At 46.7% G+C, this 20,493-nt stretch overlaps 1 protein-coding gene across 2 annotated transcripts in view; it reads right to left on the minus strand.

Annotated features, from left to right (window-relative positions):
- GALNT18 (polypeptide N-acetylgalactosaminyltransferase 18) overlaps positions 1-19,562 on the minus strand; it is a 357,288-nt gene extending 337,726 nt beyond the window's left edge. The window contains exon 1 of one of the 2 annotated variants that reach the window (XM_005689675.3): positions 18,717-19,556. In XM_005689675.3, coding sequence (XP_005689732.1) covers positions 18,717-18,951 — 235 coding nt within the window. In that variant the 5' untranslated portion in view covers positions 18,952-19,556. Of the gene's footprint in view, positions 1-18,716 lie in introns of both variants that reach the window. The other variant, XM_018059545.1, reaches the window with a different exon arrangement.

The following is a 20,493-nucleotide window of genomic DNA, read 5'->3' on the forward strand; positions in this document are numbered from 1 at the left end:
TATGCCCTCTTCCACCCTACTGCTTAAATGACTCTTTTCAAATTGAAAATATAAGGGAATAATAGGAAAAGAAAAATTGTAGTAGTCCTTAGCTCCTGCCAACGGGCTGCTCTGTCCTGGCGGGCAGAGTCCGAGAAGAAACTTCTTCCTGTGACCATGCCTTGGCTGTACCAACTGGAAAGGAGAAGCTGTGCTGGTCACTGTGAAGCCCTGCACTCATGGGTGGGTGATTTCCCAGGTAGCACCCGGGGGCCCAGGAGGTCTGGGCTGCCCGGCTCTGCTCCTGCACCAGCTCCCTGCCTGTGATGCCCAAGGAATTTCAACAGAGCAGGAAGGAAAAACCCTCTCCTGACTCGGGAGCCATTCTTTGAGAGTCCTTCCTCCTCTCACAGTTGCAGGGGCCTTCTGAGTGTGAAAAGGCAGTTCCCAATTCACCACCATCACCCCAGAGACACCCTGAGAGGGTGTGGCTCTCACAGAGGCCTCAGGGCAGAGAGGAGACCTAGTCCAGCCAGAAGCCAAAAGCTACCTTTCTCTCAGCTCCGGGGCCGGGAGGAGTTTTTTATTCTTTCTTGGAAATTAAGCTACACTTTCTCCTTCCAATTGACTCACCAGGTATCCATTTAAACGATCTCAACTTCATCTCTCCTCCTGAAACACAGACATCCTGTTCAGCTGCATCTTTTCTGGAATCTTTCTCCGCTTTTGGTGCGGTTTATCCTTCCTCTTCTGCACCCACAGGATTGCTTTCGTTTGAAAGTGACCACAAGTGACAGCTTCATTACAATAAAGACATCATGGGTCCCTTGAAGGCTCCAGGCTTTTCTCACAAGCTGGTTCCTGGGAGATCTCAGTGGAGGAAAGCACATTTTACACACACACACACACACACACACACACACACACACACACACACACAGACCCATGGCTTCTCTTTAATTAAACCTTGAAACAGCAGTGTAAGCCGTGAGAGGCGATGAGAGAGGCCCCAGGACTGCATGTCTTCCTGTCGCTGATCAAGAAGGCGGGCGCAGCGTGAGACAGCCTCACAGAAGCCACCCCCAAGCCTGGAGGGACAAGAATCAGCTCTCTGGGCCCCTGGCTTCCCTTCCAGACGACTTTGAAGCCAGAGACCTGGGTGGGAATCCTCTTACTAAGTGGTTTTAGGCAGGTCAGCTTATATATTCATTTAGTCACCCAACAAATTCCTAATTCACCCAACTATATGCCCTACTGGCATGTAGTTTCCAGTGAAACACTGGAAAATGGAAAAAAATAGGCCTCGGTCTCCACTCTCAGGGAACTTACAGTCTAATGGGAAAGCAGATGAACAGTTAGTGTGTAGTACAACTTTCTCACCTGTAAAATGGGGCTAAGGATCTGATTTTAAGGATTAAATCCTAATAATACAAAGAAGATTAACAGTACCAACCAAACAACTAGTCAGTGCCTGATAAATGCTGATTTTTTTTCTCTTTTCCTGTCCTTGGCACAAAATCTCTGCCCCTCCTCCATCTGCACCACTGTGCAGGTTTGAAAGGCTGGGAAGAGGCCTGCTCCTGATAGAAAGACTGCACCACCAGGAGCTGCCATGTGCTGCGGGACCTGAAGACAGGTTCTGCTCCAGGTACTGTGTCCCCAGTCCTGGAGAGGATGCCAGGTGCTGGGGTGCAGGCCCCAAGGACCCAGACAGGGGCCCTCCAGCCTCACCCCATAGAAAGAAATCTGCCCATCCTTTGTCCCTGGAGCACCCGACTGCATCTGAGAATACACAACAAAGGGTTACTTCTCACTGCGGAAGTTTCTTCTCATGTTGAAGGGAGTAACTGGATATAGAGGGGAATTTTCTAGACCTGACTCAGGACCTCTCCACCCCCATCCCAGAATCTCTGGCACCCAGGGGAGAATCCTCAGGTCAGTTACCAAGTTGCTCTGGGTCATGCATCCCTCAGCACAAAGTTTGAGGGTGAGGGTCCTCTTGTACCGTCTGGTTCTAGTATACCCTGAACCTCAATAAAGAGCCTTCAGACAACAGCCTTCACAGTTGACATATGACTTGGGAACTGCCAAAGTTGGACAGCTCAACTTTTTTGTTTAATAGATGAAGAAAGAGGGAAGGGGCTGCATAGAGCTGCACAACACAATATTTTGTTTCTAATAGTGACCAGAGTGAAATAAGATTTAATTTTTGATTTCTAAAAATCAATGCATAATTTCTGTACTTCTAAAGTAATTACAAACCAAAAAATACATATGCAGTTTTGCTAAAATAAAAAAAGAAAACAAACAACTAGCTGTTGTTGAAAAACATTCACAGTTGTATAGTTTTAGGTACATAAAAGAATTATTTTGTTTTGTTAAGGCAATTCTCATCCCCCTACTCTTCAGTGATCAAAAAAAAAAAAAAAATTCCCACTAATCAAGAAATGGTTTATTGTCCAGGAAGTTTCATAATGATTTACTTCAACTCTCTCTAGTAAAAAAGCAAAACCATCCCTCAGTTTTCTGTCATTAGTAAGAGATCTTTTTCAAAGAGGACTTTAAATAGATAAGTACTTTTTTAAAAAATGTAGAATGTACCTTCTCAATATGAAACTACATCTATCTTTGAGTTGTAAAGAATGCATATTAAAATTAGATCATGCAACAAAATGCACATTTTGTAGAGAAGAAAGAAAGAAAAGATTAAATTGAATCTTCCTGACAATTGTCTTAAATCACACCTTCCTGCCTGCAATTGAAATTATAAGTCACGTTGCTTTGTGTTAAATCAAATTCCCCCCAGCAGGAAGACAGGCTGCTGCAGCTCCAGTTCTGTTGGGAGGTGGGTTGAGATGGAAGAAAACACTTCTCTCCTCCAGGAGGCTCTTCCACCACCAGGGATTTGAGGAAAAGAGATTCTCTGACCAGGTAACAGGATACCTTTGCATAACTCTCCCACCAGGTTTCTACAAACAGTGCATTCCTAACATTGTCCCTGGACCACTGTGATGCCAAGTGGGCTTTATTTTACAAAACAAATATTTCTCTACAATTGAGGGCAGGTCCCCAGGCCTGCGGGCTTAAAGATTTCCAGGCAACAGTCACATCAAACTGAGACACTCCAGGTATTTAAATGTCACAGTGTGAGGCTGGGCTCCCCTCTAACCTCACTTCTGAACCATCTCAGTTCAGTTCAGTTCAGTTAGTCGCTCAGTCGTGTCCGACTCTTTGCAACCTCATGAACCACAGCACACCAGGCCTTCCTATCCATCACCAACTCCTAGAGTCCACCCAAACCCACGTCCATCGAGTCAGTGATGCCATCCAGCAATCTCATCCTCCGTTGTCCCCTTCTCATCCTGCCCTCAATCTTTCCCAGCATCAGGGTCTTTTCCAATGAGTCAGCTCTTCGCATCAGGTGGCCAAAGTATTGGAGTTTCAGCTTCAACATCAGTCCTTCCAATGAACACCCAGGACTGATCTCCTTCAGGATGGACTGGTTGTTTCTCCTTGCAGGCCAAGCAAGGGACTCTAAAGAGTCTTCTCCAACACCACAGTTCAAAAGCTGAACCATCCCAGGCTGACCTTAACTGGGGAAGTCCTAACACACTCATCCCATCAGCTGCACTGAAACAGGGATCAAGGTTGGTAGTCTAGGTGTTACAACCAGAAAATGTAACCCTGACCGTATTTTCTATGCCAGCTCCAAGAAGAAAAGGTGGTGGGAACAAAGGGAAGAGGGAAAGTGGAAGACTGAAGGAAAGAACGTGCTCCTCCCCCCATGCCCACCACGTGATAGGCAGGGTGGGGTGCTGTCCGTTCCGCATTTAATCAGCACTTCAATTATTTTCAACTCTTAATCAGCACAACAATCCTACAGGGTTTAAGGAGCAGTCATCCTCATGTCCATAGCTGGGGGAACTGAGGCACAGGGAAGTGAAGAGACTTGCCCAAGATCACCCAGTATGTAAAGGGCCGTGCTGATTCCAGCCACCGTCTGCCTGCACAAGCTGTGCCATGATTCACAAGACTCCAGTTTCCCTCTTCCAGGTAACTGTTGGTTTTACTTAATGCCTAAACTTGCCCTCTCCTAATCTTCTCTATTCCACTCCTCTAAACCCTCCTCATTCACCAAAGGTGTGTCATTAAATCCCAGCTCCTCCGTAGAGTCTGCACTACGAGCACACTCTTCGAGAATTCAATATTAACCCTCACTACATTTGTTAGTTTGCAAAAGATCGTCACCTGTTTCTTGGGTTGTCTTCCTAGCCTGACGAGATTTTCAAAGCAAAGGACTGTGTCCTACATACACGCCTGGCACAGAGTCAAGTCCATGAGGGGTATTCAGAAGCAGCCACAGAAAAGCCTGGATTGGTGCCTTTAAAAGCTGGGCTCCTCTGCGACCCCTTCCTGGGGCTCCCCCTTTCTCCCAGGGCATTTCTTCCAGTGCCCTCCAAGGCCTGTACAGCCTGCTCCCCGACTGGCCCTCTCTGACCTCATCCCGTACCCCTTTCTCCCACAGTCACTCTGCCCTGGCCACACTGTTCTCAATCCACAGACACCAGGTCCACTCCTGCCTTGGCCCTTGTGCGCTGGGTGTTTCCTCCACCTGGAACTGTTACCCCAGACAGAGCTCACACCTAATTTTCTTCAAGCCTCTCCTTATCAGAAGGCACCTGACTACCTCACTTCATTGCAAACCCTTCATACGTCTGTCTTCATCCCACTGATATACCTCCACCACTTACTAGGTGCTTAATAAAAGCTAGCTGGATGAAGGAAGGAAAGAATCTGACCGCGTGACCAACAGAAGATAGGAATACCTCCCAGTTCACTGTCAAACTCTGAGTCAAAGCAGAGAGGAACAGGAACTTAGAAGTAGTTTCTTCCAACCATCCCAGGCCTCCACCCCAAGCCTCAGTGCCAGATCTGGGGCCCATCTCCAACACCTGCCCACAGAACTAGGGCCCACATTCTATGCACCTGAGCCCAGATATATTCCTTTCTTGATTAAATGGGAATTATGGGCAAACCTAGACATGTCTGCAGTTTCCTCTGTATGCAACGCTCCCCTTCAGAGCCCCCAACTTGACCCTATCCCCTGATCCTGGAAGACACTTCAGTGAAGCTTTGCTCTGAATGAGCAGAGGAGATGCTTTTGCTCACACTTAAGTCTGTGAAGTCAAGTAGGCCTTAGGACGCATCACTACAAACAAAGCTAGTGGAGGTGATGGAATTCCAGTTGAGCTATTTCAAATCCTGAAAGATGATGCTGTGAAAGTGCTACACTCAATATGTCAGCACGTTTGGAAAACTTAGCAGTGGCAACAGGACTGGAAAAGGTCAGTTTTCATTCCAATCCCAAAGAAAGGCAATGCCAAAGAATGCTCAAACTACTGCACAATTGCACTCATCTCACAGGCTAGTAAAGTAATGCTCAAAATTCTCCAAGCCAGGCTTCAGCAATACGTGAACCATGAACTTCCAGATGTTCAAGCTGGTTTTAGAAAAGGCAGGGGAACCAGAGATCAAATTGCAAACATCCACTGGATCATGGAAAAAGCAAGAGAGTTACAGAAAAACATCTATTTCTGCTTTATTGACTATGCCAAAGCCTTTGACTGTGTGGATCACAAGAAACTGTGGAAAATTCTGAAAGAGATGGGAATACCAGACCACCTGACCTGCCTCTTGAGAAATCTATATGCAGGTTGGGAAGCAACAGTTAGAACTGGACATGGATCAACAGACTGGCTCCAAATAGGAAAAGGAGTATGTCAAGGCTGTATATTGTCACCCTGCTTATTTAACTTATATGCAGAGTACATCATGAGAAATGCTGGGCTGGAGGAAGTACAAGCTGGAATCAAGATTGCTGGGAGAAATTGTCAATAACCTCAGATATGCAGATGACACCACCCTTATGGCAGAAAGTGAAGAACTAAAGAGTCTCTTGATGAAAGTGAAAGAGGAGAGTAAAAAAGTTGGCTTAAAGCTCAACATTCAGAAGACTAAGATCATGGCATCTGGTCCCATCACTTCATGGGAAATAGATGGGGAAACAGTGGTAACAGTGGCTGACTTTATTTTTCTCAGCTCCAAAATCACTGCAGATGGTGACTGCAACCATGAAATTAAAAGACGTTTACTGCTTGGAAGGAAAGTTATGACCAACCTTGCAGCATACTGAAAAGCAGAGACATTACTTTGCCAACAAAGGTCCATCTAGCCAAGGCTATGGTTTTTCCAGTGGTCATGTATGGTTGTGAGAGTTGGACTAGAAAGAAAGCTGAGCACTGAAGAATTGATGCTTTTGAACTGTGGTGTTGGAGAAGACTCTTGAGAGTCCCTTGGACTGCAGGAAGATTCAACCAGTCCATTCTAAAGGAGATCGGTCCTGGGTGTTCTTTGGAAGGACTGATGTTGAAGCTGAAACTCCAACACTTTGGCCACCTGATGCGAAGAGCTGACTCACTGGAAAAGACCCTGATGCTGGGAAAGATTGAAGGCAGGAAGAGAAGGGGACAACAGAGGATGAGATGGTTGGATGGTATCACCAACTCAATGGACTTGGGTTTGGGTAGACTCCAGGAGTTGGTGATGGACAGGGAGGCGTGGCGTGCTGTGCTTCATGGGGTCGCAAAGAGTCAGACACGACTGAGCGACTGAACTGAACTGAAGTCTTCTCCTAGAAACAGAGATATTGCTGGGTGTGAAGGGCCAGGCCTGCAGTCTGTCTCAGCCTTCCACAGCACTCCACCCTGACAACCCCTGGCACAGGCCACCTCCTGTACCTCTAGAGAAGGGCACTGACAAAAGAGTCACTTGGTAACCCACCTCAGGGTCCTGCTGCTCTCATGAATCCTTCTAGTATCACCTGCAACCCTCCTACTGAGAGGGGGTGATCCTATTTTCTCTTGCTTAGCATCACTGGAGCAGAAAAATAAGAGGGTGCCTAGTTCCATACTAAGGAGCTTCAGAGAGGTAACTTATTAACTGCATCGCCTTGGACAAGTTAACTACAGTCACTGAGACTTGATTTCCTCATCTGTAAAATGGGGGTAACAACATAATCCCACAGGGTTGCTTACAAAGTTAAAATGAGTTTTCACGTAAAGCATTTAGCATATAACAGGTGCTCAACAGATATTGATTCTCTGCCTCTTCCAGTTTCTTCTCTAGACAAGTTCAGAGCTATTTATACAAACCCTCCTCTCATTTGTTCTTTTATATTAATTTTTGAATCATTGATAAAATTTCCTTCCATTATTTTCCTTTGGATTCTCCTTCTAATATAAATCCTCATGTATGCATGCTAAGTCACTTCAGTCGTGTCCTACTTTTTGCAGCCCTATGGACTGTAGCCTACCAGTCTCCTCTGTCCATGGAGATTCTCCAGGCAAGAATACTGGAGTGGGCTGCCATGCCTCCTCCAGGGATCTTCCCAACCCAGGGATCAAACCCACGTCTCCTATGGTTCCTGCATTGCTGGTGGGTTGTTTTTGTTTTTGCCACTGAGCCACTGGGGAGGGCCCTCAGGTTCTAATAAATTTTTTTAAAGTCTGGCCCAATTATAGTCTTGGATCGTATACATCATAATTCTTGCCTGTTATACTTTCCTCCCATATACTCTTTTTAGAAAGCAAAGTAAATCAGAGGATCAGTTTATTATTAAAGTGAGATTTAGAAATGTTAAAAGACTGCTTCTCCAACCGTGAGGCAGGTCTAAAGCCTTACCAACACCCCTCCCAATACTTGGTGGCTCCTCTCCCTTCAGAGAAATATGATGATGATTAATTACAAAAAGCCTGTCCCACTCATCAAGATCCTTTGAGGCAGGAACCACATAAACACAAAGGATCATAACTGCAATAAAGAGAAACCAGAAAACCTCTCTGCTCTGGGACCCTACCCAGGCAAGGCTAAATAAATCTGAAACAGAAGATCAAAAAGGATCCTCCACATGGATAATAGAAAATGTCACCAGCATAAACAGGAAGAGAGATTAGTTCAATAAAGGAATAAAGTGACATCTGTGGGTCTCAAGTAAGATTTTTGCTTACTTTTAACTTCCCAGCATATAACTCACAAGGTTATTAATACGGACTCCTACTGTTTTGGGCAAATAAACAGCTGCTGATGTTTTGTGCCCAAACCACTTTATTAGAGCTTTCCTTTACAGCAATTGTTTTTTCCTTTCCAAATCCTGAAAGGCTCAGACAGCTGAAAAAAAAACAAAAAACAAGAAAAAAAAAAAAAACAGGGAGTATTAAGGCAGAATGAATAACAAGAGAGGAGGCAGCTTGTGGGGGCAGAGCAAATGGGGCAGGGGCTGCCAGACCCTCACCATCCCCTCTGCCACTCTTGGACAAAGTCAACATTCAAGATCAGAGAGCAGAGACACAGATGTGGTGCAGTCAGAAGAGCTATTTTTACCATGATGCTAGGAGTTAGCACTGAAAAGAATTTACCAGCTTGAGAAGCTGAGGATGACCAGCTCTCCAGGTTTCCCCAATGTTGAGGGTCCTCTGCGGACACAAGATTTTCAGTTTTAAAAAAGGGAAAGTCCCTGGCAACCCAGTGGTTAAGACTTCAGACGTCTACTACAGGCGGTGCAGGTTCGATCCCTGGTCAGGGAACTAAGATCCTGCATGCCACGCAGTGTGGCTGATACATAAATACACTTTTTAGAAAGAGGGGAAGTCAAGCAGGACTATTGGTCACCCCAGGAGCCACCTGACTGTGCCAGTGCATGGGAAGGCACTGTAGGAGTTTGAAAGTCACATGTGAAATCTGAATGAGGTCCAGCCTGCAGCCAGCATACCCTGCTTTTCCTATGAGGCCAAGTTCCTGAGGGGCTCACAGTGATTCCAGAGAAAGGGTTTCTGGAGCCTCCCTTGCTGGCACCGCAACTCCGAGGTTCCTTAATTATACGAGGACAAAGCAAGCCGCCTGCCTGGATCCCTTTTTCATCAGTCTCTTGCTAGACCTAAGGCCTCTAAGCTTACATTTGAAAACCGTCTTTGATAAAATGGTCTTCCAGTCCCTCCTCCATGAGACTGTCATCTTCTTTTCTCTTCTGGAGAGAGCACAAATGCTGGAGACAGTTTCCCTTCTTGGCTTCGCCACCTAGCAGCTCTGTAACCTTGGGCAAACTCTCTAAGTCACTATGTCTCAGCGTTCTCACCTCTCAAACTCTCCCTCACATGCAGTGATGCTAAAAGGCGGTCATGCGTGGACGGCACCGAGCCCAGTCTCTGACCCATAGGCGTAGTTCTCGTCCTCTCTTCCCTTTGATATCATCCAGCTTCAATTCTTTATATGCCTGTTGCTCTTAAAGTAAATCAAGGGGTTGGCTAAGATTCTCATTTGGCATTTCTGTAACTTCAAATCTCTCCTTAACTTTCATTCTCATTTGGCATTTCTGTAGTTTCAAATCTCTCCCTAGCTTTCTAACTCTTATATTCCTTGTCCCAAGCAATCTTGTATTCCTAAGTCCTAATATACCACTAACATGACACTTATTAGCTCAAGTTTCAAATCCTGCCCTGGTCGCTGAACTGCCTTCCCTCTCCTGCAGGATCTCAGTGGCCTTTTTAACTCTAAGCTCCCACAGGACAGAGACGGATAAGCAAGTCAGACCACTGAAGCCAAACCAGGTACCAGAACTTTAGAAGCAACATCCCTGTTGGTCCAGTGGTTAAGAATCCACCTGGCAATTCAGAGGACACAGGTTTGATCCCTGGTCCAGAAAGACCCCACATGCCTCGGAGCAACAAGACTGTGTGCCACAAGAGGAGGTGGTGCACCTCCTGGGCCTTCCTATCTAGAGCCCACGCTCTGCAACAAAAGAAGCCCCTGCTTGCTGCAACCAGAGAGACTCCATGTACAGCAACAAAGACCCAGAACATCCAAAAATAAATAAGTAAACAAAAATTTTACAAAATAATAAGAAAAAGTTAAGTATAGATGCAGCACCTAACCATCTCAAATAGGTGCTCTACCCTGAATCTTAAACTCTGGACATGGGTGGAATGAACCCAATCATGCCGAAGAGCTGGCCTTAGCCTCCTCTTCAGGCATCATTTTCCATTGCTCTTGTCTGTCCTGAGGAGATGAGTGCTAATGTCACTTCTCTGGATCTCTCCAAACACTGTGTTTATGTGACCTCAGAGAGGACAGTGATAACAAACGTAGCCCAACAAAGTGTGTCTGCCAGCCCCAGTACCATTTCAGCAATACCATCATAAAGGAAGTCTGTCCCTTTCATTAGAGTTGGATACTGAAGGCTTTCCACTGGCGTCACTAAGGGCAGCTTCATCTCCCAAAAGCAAACCTTCACAAAACTAAAACTGAATGCTGGGCAGTGAAAGAGAACTACATCTCAGAAATACATGCCTACTGACTGGGATGATCTGCCCTAGCAACATATTTTAATCTATAATTGTGTAGCCAGAAAAAACTACCAAAGCATTAGTGTTTACACTATCAGGAACCCTCTTGCTTAAAGCTCCAGTGGGCTGCATTCAGCTGGGTCCATAGAGTACACAGACTCACACCGAAGATTCCAGAACAGCAGCTGTTTCCAGTCATTGTCACAACATATTGTAAATTGGAACCGTTTGCACTAATGTGTTATTAACAATAATTTAAGTACCAAAGCATATGAATGATTAACTACGAATTGAAGCCATTTCAAGGTTATCACATTCTCTTGCATATTAATATGCTTTCTCAAGTCGGAGAGAGCGGGATGGAGTGAGAAGGAACGCAACGTGTTGGGACATGCGTGGTCCTGGCCCTCCCCTGGGCCGTGTGCTCTGCATGTGAAGGCATGTGTGTGAAGAGCGGGGAGCTTCGAGAACACCTGTGCCCAAGCATTGCCCTGTGGAATGGCACTCACTTTGACCCCGAAGGCAAAGTGACATTTGATAAGTTGACAACTGTAGGCGCAATGGAATTATCAAGTCTTTGCAGAATTCAAGGCACTGCAGCCCTAGGGAGACCTTCAAGTACAATCCACCATTTACAGAATCTAGACCGTCCGCCAGTGGACCCAACCCTCTCGGCCCCTTGCTCTCTACCACAGCGCCCATGCCACACTGATGGACGGCCCTTCCAGCATCTCTCTCTCCCCAGATCCCACCTTGGCGCCTTCTGGCTATAGTCATCACTCATACTCAGTTTGGTGTTTCCCCAAAGGACCTTCTGCATAATATCAGCTCAATCTGGGCTGCCCTCCAATATGCCTCTCACAAGGCACCCTATCTGTCCTAGTCTCCAGAAAAGAACACAAGCAACGAAAACTGGCAACAGTCCTAAAGAGACTCCCAAGCTCTACGTCAAGGCAGCAGCCCATTCAACTTCCCAAGTTAAGTGACATCAGAAATCCTGTAGGACAGTAGTGAAGATGTTCCAGCAACCGCGCACTGGCTCTGGACCCCACAAACACCTTTAAAAACAAACAGACCACCTAAATCCGAGTAACTGAAGCTGCGCTTCAAGGCCCTCACAAACCAGAAAAACAAACTGTGGCTCTCCAACATTTCATTCTGAATTCTCCTTGAGGCTCTACATCAACCTACTTATCAAGGGCAAATAACAATTTATGTCAAGTGAGTGGGAAAGAATGTGGAATTCATTTATTTTACAGCCTACACACTTCTGGATAAAAATGAAAATTCTTTGGCCATGGTAAAAAAAGTTGTATTCTTTGGCAAGGCTTTTCTACTCCATGAAGATATGGACCTGGGCTATTAATAAAGATAATTGGGCTCAACCTCTAAATTTTGCTATTGGACTCTCTCAAAATATCAATTTCTGTTACTATTATAATTTCACATGCCACCGTTCATTCCGAAGGACAAATAAGTTTACTCTTTAAATGACACCCTTTCCTCAAATAATCTTCAAGCAGTATGCAAACATCATATCGTCTTCTTTACAACCCTGCCAAGTCAGGGATCAGATGAGAAGGACATCAGCCAATTCTCAGTAACATCCAAAAGCTATAAGGAGACAAAAAAAAAACCAAAAAACAAAAAACCTCCCAACAACTGGGCCTTGGATATTTTCCAACTTTTAGGGACTATATATGTGTTTGTAATTTTGGTGACCAACCTACTGTTACTGAATTAATTACTGTTACTGGTACAAATCCACATACTATGCCTAATAAAATTTTAGGAAACAAAAGCAGGTAATAATCCATTTCTCCCATTGTTCGGATGATCTTGACTCAGTGAAATAAGACAATGGATTTAGAAATTAGTCATATAATGTAATACATTATTAATCATGGTATTCAGAAGGGTAAATAGATGTTACAAGAATACCACCCAGGAATTCAATTTCATTTTAGATTTATTTACTCTCTTAAATTCTTTACTCTACCATCATCCCTCAAATAAATGTAAGTATAATGTTTCCTTTTCTTCCAAAATAGTGATTTTCAACCCCTTTTTAAAAAGAAAGCAGAGTCCTTTAAAAAATAAAATATCTTACAGAAAACCAAATATAAGACAGATGAAAGAAAAACATTGGTTGTATAGAGGGGAGAGAATGAGGAAAGGAGGGATCAAAGAGACCTCACTTGACCCTTCTATTTCTTAAGTCTCAGATCAAACCTTCTAGAAGCTTGGGGCTCCTGGGGACAGAGTTTGAGAATCACTGCCCTAAAGCATATGTGCAAAGCAAAAATTATGTGTATATAAAATAGAATACAGGCATGATATAAATTTCATCAATTAATGATATATGGAAATAAAACACATACATAAAATACACAAATCGCAAACACTGATATCCCAAGAGAAAAACCAGCAAAAGACACCAGTACAAAATTAAAACAAACACAGGGCTCAGGAGAAGATGCTAAGTTCTACAGCAATCAAGAGAGTACAGAGCATAAGGCTTGGGAGAAGATGCTAAGTTCTACAGCAATCAAGGGAGTACAGAGCAAAAGAACAGAGGATTTGATAGCGGTTACATTTGCCCAGAAACAGTTGAAGGGTAACAACCAAGGCTGGCCAGGCTCTGAGAAGCAGGTACAATATTATATTACCATTGGCTGCATAGAAAGATTTTCCTTTTGAAAAACAATCTTTCATAAAAATTGCTCATATTTTTTGAGTCAATAATAATCCCATTTGTGGAAATGCACCATTAAAGTCATTCAAAAGAAGAACACAGTGAGGTAAAGATGTTTATTTCTGATTAGTTATAATAGAAAAGAAAATGTTCAATAATAGGCAAGGGGTTAAATCAATAACGGTATACTGATGGTGGAATATTATGCAGTCACTAAAAATACAGTAAAAGTTCTCTTTAAGAAAGAAAGTGAAAGTGAAAGTCACTCAGTCATGTCCGACTCTTTGCAATCCCATGGAGTACACAGAGCGTGGAATTCTCCAGGCCAGAATACTGGAGTGGGTAGCCGTTCCCTTCTCCAGGGGATCTTCCCAACCCAGGGATTGAATCCAAGTCTCCCACATTACAGGCAGAGTCTTTGCCAGCTGAGCCACCAGGGAAGCCCTCTCTTTAAGAAATCTCCAGTTAATTGCCTCTCTCGATTAAGCATGTTTTCATTCTCTCCATGAAAAACAAAACCAAACAGGATGCGATTGTCCCTCTGTGTCAATTTCTCTCCTTCACCCCATTCACATCTCCAGCTAACAATGGCGTTATAAGGCAACCAAGAGTACACTGGGTTTGTTTCCAAATGTGTTTAGAATCTTGGAACTTGCCATTGTAACAGCGTAACTTAATCACATATTATATGACCAATGGCCAATGGAAGATCATTGCTAAAAATTTAGAGTTATTTCTAAGAAAATTAATTTAAAGCTTTGGAAAGACTTTATAGAACTCATCACATAAATAGCAGTAAATTACTCATGAACAAAGTCACTGCAAAAGACCAAAGTAATAAAAATGTGGGCCACTACACTGCTTCATAAGTACCTTCAAGTTCTCAATGAACATTAAAGAAAACAGAACTAGAAATCAGACTTTGTAAACAGCACTTTATGGGAGTGGCTTATTCCATGAAGAAGCTGTTTACAAAGTCAGATTTCTAGTTCTGTTTTCTTTAACAGATCCAAACCAAAGATAAAGCCTTGGCCTTCCATCAAAAAGCTGAGAAATACATGCACAGTAAAACAAAATATTTAATGCATGTATGTGATATTTTGTTTTAGTTTCTTCTTTAATCAGGTTTTCAGTAAACTGGCTAACTCAAACCCAAACTGTGTTGAAGATGAGGTATACTATCGTCCTTCAAAAACGTGTTCACTGCAACAGGGACTAGGAGGGTCTGGATTCACCTCTGTATCCAAACCCACCACTCAGTGTGGTGCCTGGCACACACTGGACCTCCAATAAATAAGGACTGAATCAATAAGAGAAATCCACCCTGAATACTCGTTGGAAGGACTGATGCTGAAATTGAAACTCCAGTATTTTGGTCATCTGATGCAAACAGCTGACTCATTGGAAAAGTCCCTGATGCTGGGAAAGATTGAGGACAGAAAACCAAGAGGGCATCACCAATGCAATGGACATGAACTTGGGCAAACTTCAGGAGAGGGTGAGGGACAGAGAGGCCTGGCTTGCTGCAGTCCATGGGGTTGCAAAGAGTTGGACACCACTGGGCAACTGAACAACAACAACAAAATCAATAAACTATGTAGCAAATATTGAAAAAATGCTTCTAACAAAAAGTAAACTGAGGAAAGCAGAATATAAAATTACATGTAAACCATGACTACACCTGCATTTTTAAATATGGAGGCAGAAGGACAAAGCTAGAAGGCAATGTCAAAACACAAAATAGTTGTGTTAGATTAGAATGCATTAGAGGAATTTTACACATTTTAAAATATTTTATTTAATGTTGGCTCATTCTTTTTTATATTCAAGAGATGCTAACCAAGAAAAATGAAAAGCTGTATGGGTTTCTACTCGACTTCTACAGGAAGACGTGGACCCACACTTCCATTTCCTAAGCTCTCCGACACTCCAGCCGCCTTCACACTCTATACTTAACCCACTGCACCCCCTCCAGCAATTCCATCTTTCTCCTCCAAGACCAAACCTGTACTAATACTTGCTTGTGTTTCCAATCCATCAGGATGCTATTTTTAAAATCCAGAGTTATCCACCCTCTCATTTACCATCTATCTGGTTAAAAAATAATTATCAAAACTGCAATTTACTTTCCCAAGAGATTCCCAAACACCATCTAATTAAATCATTCAATCAGAAAACAAATTAAAATGAAATATCACTGCAACCCCAAGAGGAAAATAAACTTTTCAGTCATGACTAGAACGCAGCTCCAGGGTGACGCTCCAAAGCCTCTTCTAATTGCAAGTCCTATGGAACATCCAGTAGAACATTTTGTGACATCTGCAGCTTCCAGGACAACTTTCCTTCCAAAGCAAAGAGGAGCCTGTGCAAGGCTCCAAAGCAAAACACAGTCATTCGAGAATGGAAATGCTTTTATTAATGACTAACCAGTGCCCTGGGCACCCACACTGTGTGCTCATTCATTCATCTACTCAGCCATCCAACACACACTCTCAGAAGAATGTGCCAGGAACTGTCCTGGGTGTTCCACAAACACTTCTTACGTGAATGTAACCTCTGCCTTTTGGTGTGAAACAAAACCCAGAGCTTCCTGAGTTTAACTATGGAAGAGTCTCCAGACGGAAAGGCTATGACTCCATCATCCCTCGGCCACCCTCTGACGTCTCCAACTCCGACACCCACTCCCACCATCCAGGGACTCTAGCAGAGCCCTGCTGCCCCTGTGACTCATTGACCCTCTTAAGGGACAGCCTAGCATGCGGTTAAGAACACAGGTCCTGAAGCAACATGAGCTTGGTTTAAATCTCTGTACCTTAGACAAATTATATAAACTCTCCATATGTAAAACGGAGCTTACATACTTACCTCATAGGGGGAGGAGAATTAAATAAGTCAACGTACATAAAGTACTTAAATAATGCCTGGCACACAGCTGGTGCTATATAATTTTTAGCTACTAACTATTATTATTATCCCTATTCCCCCTGAGCTTAGCAGAGTAAACTGGTTTGCTCAAAAGGCCCTCCCTACTAACTAGAGGAAACTCGACAGTGGAAATCACGTAAGTGGCCCATATCATCAAGGACAAGCCTCTGATCTTTTCCCTTCCCACCCTCTGCCTTCAGAATGTGGCGCTTCAGTTCAGTTCAGTCGCTCAGTTGTGTCCGACTCTTTGCGACCCCATGAATCGCAGCACGCCAGGCCTCCCTGTCCATCCCAAACACCATAGGCCCCTTACATAAGTAAGATAAATCCCTAGCCCACCCGGCTCCTCTGTCCATGGACTTCTCCAGGCAAGACTATTGGAGTGGGCCATTCCCTTCTCCAGGGGATCTTCCCGACCCAGGAACTGATCTTGGGTCTCCCACATTGCAGGCAGATTCTTTACCAGCTGGGCTGCCAGGGAAGCCAAATTTTACTTTAAATTCCCCCAAATACTTGCTCAAGGTTGGCTCCAGCATCACCGGGGGTGCTGTCACTAGTTGTGGCAATACCATCGTGGCACAACAGCCAAGCATCCTATGCCTCCCCCTGCCTCATGGCTAGTCTTTGCTAAGTCACTGGCCCTTCCCCACCCCACTGTGAGCCAGGGCTTCTACCTCTCCAGCTGAGAATCTGGCCTTTTCTGAATATCCACAGGACTCATAATACAGTCATTGCACATACACAAGAGAGCTGGATCACCATGTGTTTTAAGGATAATGCTCCCTCTTTTTTTCTTCCCCTCTCAGTTTTTTCAGGTATACACTTGAAAGTTTCAAACAAGGCATAGCTATAAGGTTTCCTGGGAGCAAAAACACAAAGGCTCCTTTCAGCTTCCACACCGCACTCATTTTCACGTAGAGTCTTATAAATCACATGATACGGTCCACATTCAACATGACAGGGGTGCACTCTGGGATGAGCCCATGACCCCAAGATCTCCTCACTGCTTCCCAGTGTAGTATCTTGCTCACCTCCTCCCTGACCAGACTGGAAAGCACAAGAGGATCATTTTCCAGAAACATTAACACACACACACACAGAATCTGTGAATCGAAATCTCTTAAAATCTGTGGGCAAACTAGAAATGTCAAAGTAAGGTATGGCCTGCATCCCTCTGGGAACATTATGAATCACCCTGGGGCAAACACTGTACTTCTACCGCTGACTAATTGTCAATCTGGACCCACGGGATGGAAAAGAACAAGTAAGAAACACAGCAACAGGCACATCAGAGAGAGAAATTGGTCTGCTATGCAAGCCCATGGCAGGTACCAAGGAGAGCTGCGAAGCAGAGGCGGCAGAGCCATGAACTTGTTTTGAAGTCATCAGTCAGGAAGCGCCGTGGATACGCATACCTCTCCTGCACTCACCTGAACCTCCCCCCTGGGAAGGAACTTTTGTACATATGGGGAAGCAAACCGAACGTAGAGAGAGCAGCTGTCCCCACCATGGCAGGGGCAGCAGATGCAAGGCTGGATCGGGACAACCGTGTGTAAACAAATGAGAGTGCTCCTGGGAGAGAAACAGTCAACCCCATATGTGCCAAAGTCTGCCTGGTTGACAGGTGAATTAGGCTCTGCTGGCGCTGTCCTGCCCTTACAAAGCTGACATGCCTGGTAGAAAACAGGGGGAACAGAAGCACAGAAAAAGAAATGTGAACGTGAGAGACGGGCATGTGTGTGCACACTCTGACCTGTGGTGCCCAGCCGGAGCTCTCTATCTGCTGCCTCTGACAGCTCATCGGACAGGGTCGCCTGGGGAGAGCGCTCCGTACCCCATCCTCCCCTTGACCCCAGCCCTAGCCTGGAGCGCAATCACCCGGCTCAGCCTAAGACTCCAGACCTAGCGCGCGGATCTGTTTGCTCTGCCCCAGCCACTCCCTGGGCCTCGGACTGGAGCTACCGGAGGGAATAGCCTTCACTGGCAGCCCAGGGCGGGTTCTCCCAGTCCTGGGCGGAGGCGCCACCGCAGTGGACAGAGCTCCAGGCGCCCATGCTTCTTCACCGAGCCAACACCTGCTCTTGGAGAGGGTCTTGGACCCGCGGGCTGTGGTGCGGGTGGAGACCGCTTAGGTTCAGACAGCACTCCTAGCCACAGATCCCTCTGCACACCCAATCGCTTATGGGCCGTTCACAGCCGGGCTGGGACTAAGGCCGTGCAGTCTTCCCAGCTCCGGCTCGTCCCGCAGCCTGTAGGTCCTAAATGGCAACGACTTGGGCCTCTCACGCTTCTCCCCGTAGGCCCAACAGTAGCCAAATGAGCTCGATTGCCTTTGAGCGCTCCCTTGTACACACACCAACGTTCACATGTACCCACACTCTGAACCGGACCTGTGTGCGACCCCGAGAGCCCTCGAGCAACTAGCCGGTAGTCACACGCACACTGGGACACGTGCGCAGCGCACCCCCACACCGCCAGCGAGCTGCACACACCCGCGCGTGGAGCCCCGCGCACACACGTGTGCCCTGGAGAAGCGCGCACAGCCGCCGACACTGAGGGTCCGGTACTCAGGCAAGAACACACACGCAGCCCCGCCAAGCGTCTGCGGCCTCAGAGCCCCGCAGTCACTCGAGAGATGCCCACCAGCCTCGGCGCACCGCGCACGGCTCTGGGCACTCCCCGGCCCCGTGGGCTGCCCAAGTTTCCCCGGGCGCCCGTACCTTGAATATGCTGCTTTATGACATTCTCCAGGTGATCCAGCCGTTCAATAATCTTCAGGGTGTCCCCTTTGTCTTCCTCCAGCTTCTTGTCGGGCGCCGGCTCCTGCCCCCGCACATACACGCTGGCGATGTAGTTGGTGACCCAGCCCACGTAGAGCAGACATATGATGTTGGTCATGCCGCTCAGGATCACGCAAGTGGACACCAAAGTTTTGGTCTTCCTGGTGCACACCATTCTGGGCTCCCTCCTCCATATAGAGCTCCCAGGGGCCCTTCTCTCTGCGCACCCGGGACTCCCCCGCGATCACACCCCCTCGGACGCCCGGGGCCGCCGGGCGCCGGAGCACCTGAGTCCCGACGGTCTCCAAAGCCCGGACCGCTGGCAGTGGAGCCGCCGTGCCCAAGTTTGGAGCTCCCGCCGCTGGCCGCCGTGAGAGAGAGAGCTTGACAAAGGAAATGAGGTGGATTATTTTTCCAAATTAAAAATCTCCGAGCCCTTCTCGGAGCAGTCACGGGTGGTCGGCAGCCGCGCGCCTTGATACGAGCGTCTGGGAAACTTTGCCACAGCCTGGATCCGCGGCCGCGCCGCTTCCCATCGCCGGGCGCCGATTGCCTTGGCGGTCCGACCCGCCCGCGCTGCTGGAAGGACGGCGGCGGCGGCAGCGGCGGCGGCGGCAGGGAGAACCGCGGGGCCCAGCGGCCCGGCCCCCTCCGAGCGACAAGCGCCGCCACCAATCGCGCTCGGGCTCGGAAGAGGGGCCGGGGCTGGGCGGTCGCGGACCAACGGGGAGGGTGCGGGAGGCGGAGTCCGGCCCGGGGCCCCACCTGCTGGCCGCCCCTGGCCCCCGCCCTCCAGGGACGCTCCAGAACCTCCACCCTCGCCCGCGCTGGCTGCCCCAGAGCCGAGGCTCCCGGAGAGGGCGCGCCCCGAGTCCCAGTCCTAGGCCGGCAGATTCCACCTCTAGGGGTATGCCGCTTGTTCTCGCGCAGAAACCTCCAGGCTTCCGGAGGGAGCTCGGCTCAGCGTTCCACCGCTCGATCGCTGGGCTTCTCGCGTGGATCCCACCTGCCGGCTCTCAACCCTTTTTCTGGTTGCCAGGACTCAGGGAGGCCAGGGAAGCGTGCGCCGGATGGCCTGTGCCGTCTCGCCCTCGGTCAGGCCCCGTGGACGTCCACTTCTTCCTTGACTACACCCTGTCAGCAGGCTTCCTGAATGTCTCCAGACCCCACAACTGTCAAAAGAGTCAACCCTTTTAGGAATCTCTTAGGAGGTTCTGTACCATCTCCACTACCAAACACCTCAAAGGTTTTTAACGCCCCTAGCTATATATATATATTTTTTAAGTCTGTGCAGTTCCAGGACAAACTGTGTCTTGTAACCCCAGTTGTCATTCATGTGGGCCCGGGCTCATCCCAATGCGTGTGGAGATCCTGCACAGAAATATCCCTGGGGGGATTAAGCTCTCTGTGAGCTGTAAGTCCTTGTACATGCTGTTTGTGATTGATGTTAGGGAGGACAGAACTGTGCCTCACAGCAGAGGGGCATGGCTGGACTCCAGTGACTGACACTATTTTGTTATTAGAGCACGTGCTTATTCATATTATCCCTTTCTGTTGAACACTCACTTCTTCTCAGAACCTGAATAAAATTCCTTCAAACAAAGATTCTTCAAAACACAGATTTCTATCCTCTTCTCTGTCTCTGGAATGCATTTTCCTGTCCTGAAGAGTGTCCCTTGGCGCGTCAGCACCCCAACAAGCTGTGATCCTGGTACCT

This window comes from Capra hircus, chromosome 15, assembly GCF_001704415.2.
Source record: "Capra hircus breed San Clemente chromosome 15, ASM170441v1, whole genome shotgun sequence".
NCBI classification, from domain to species: domain Eukaryota; kingdom Metazoa; phylum Chordata; class Mammalia; order Artiodactyla; family Bovidae; genus Capra; species Capra hircus.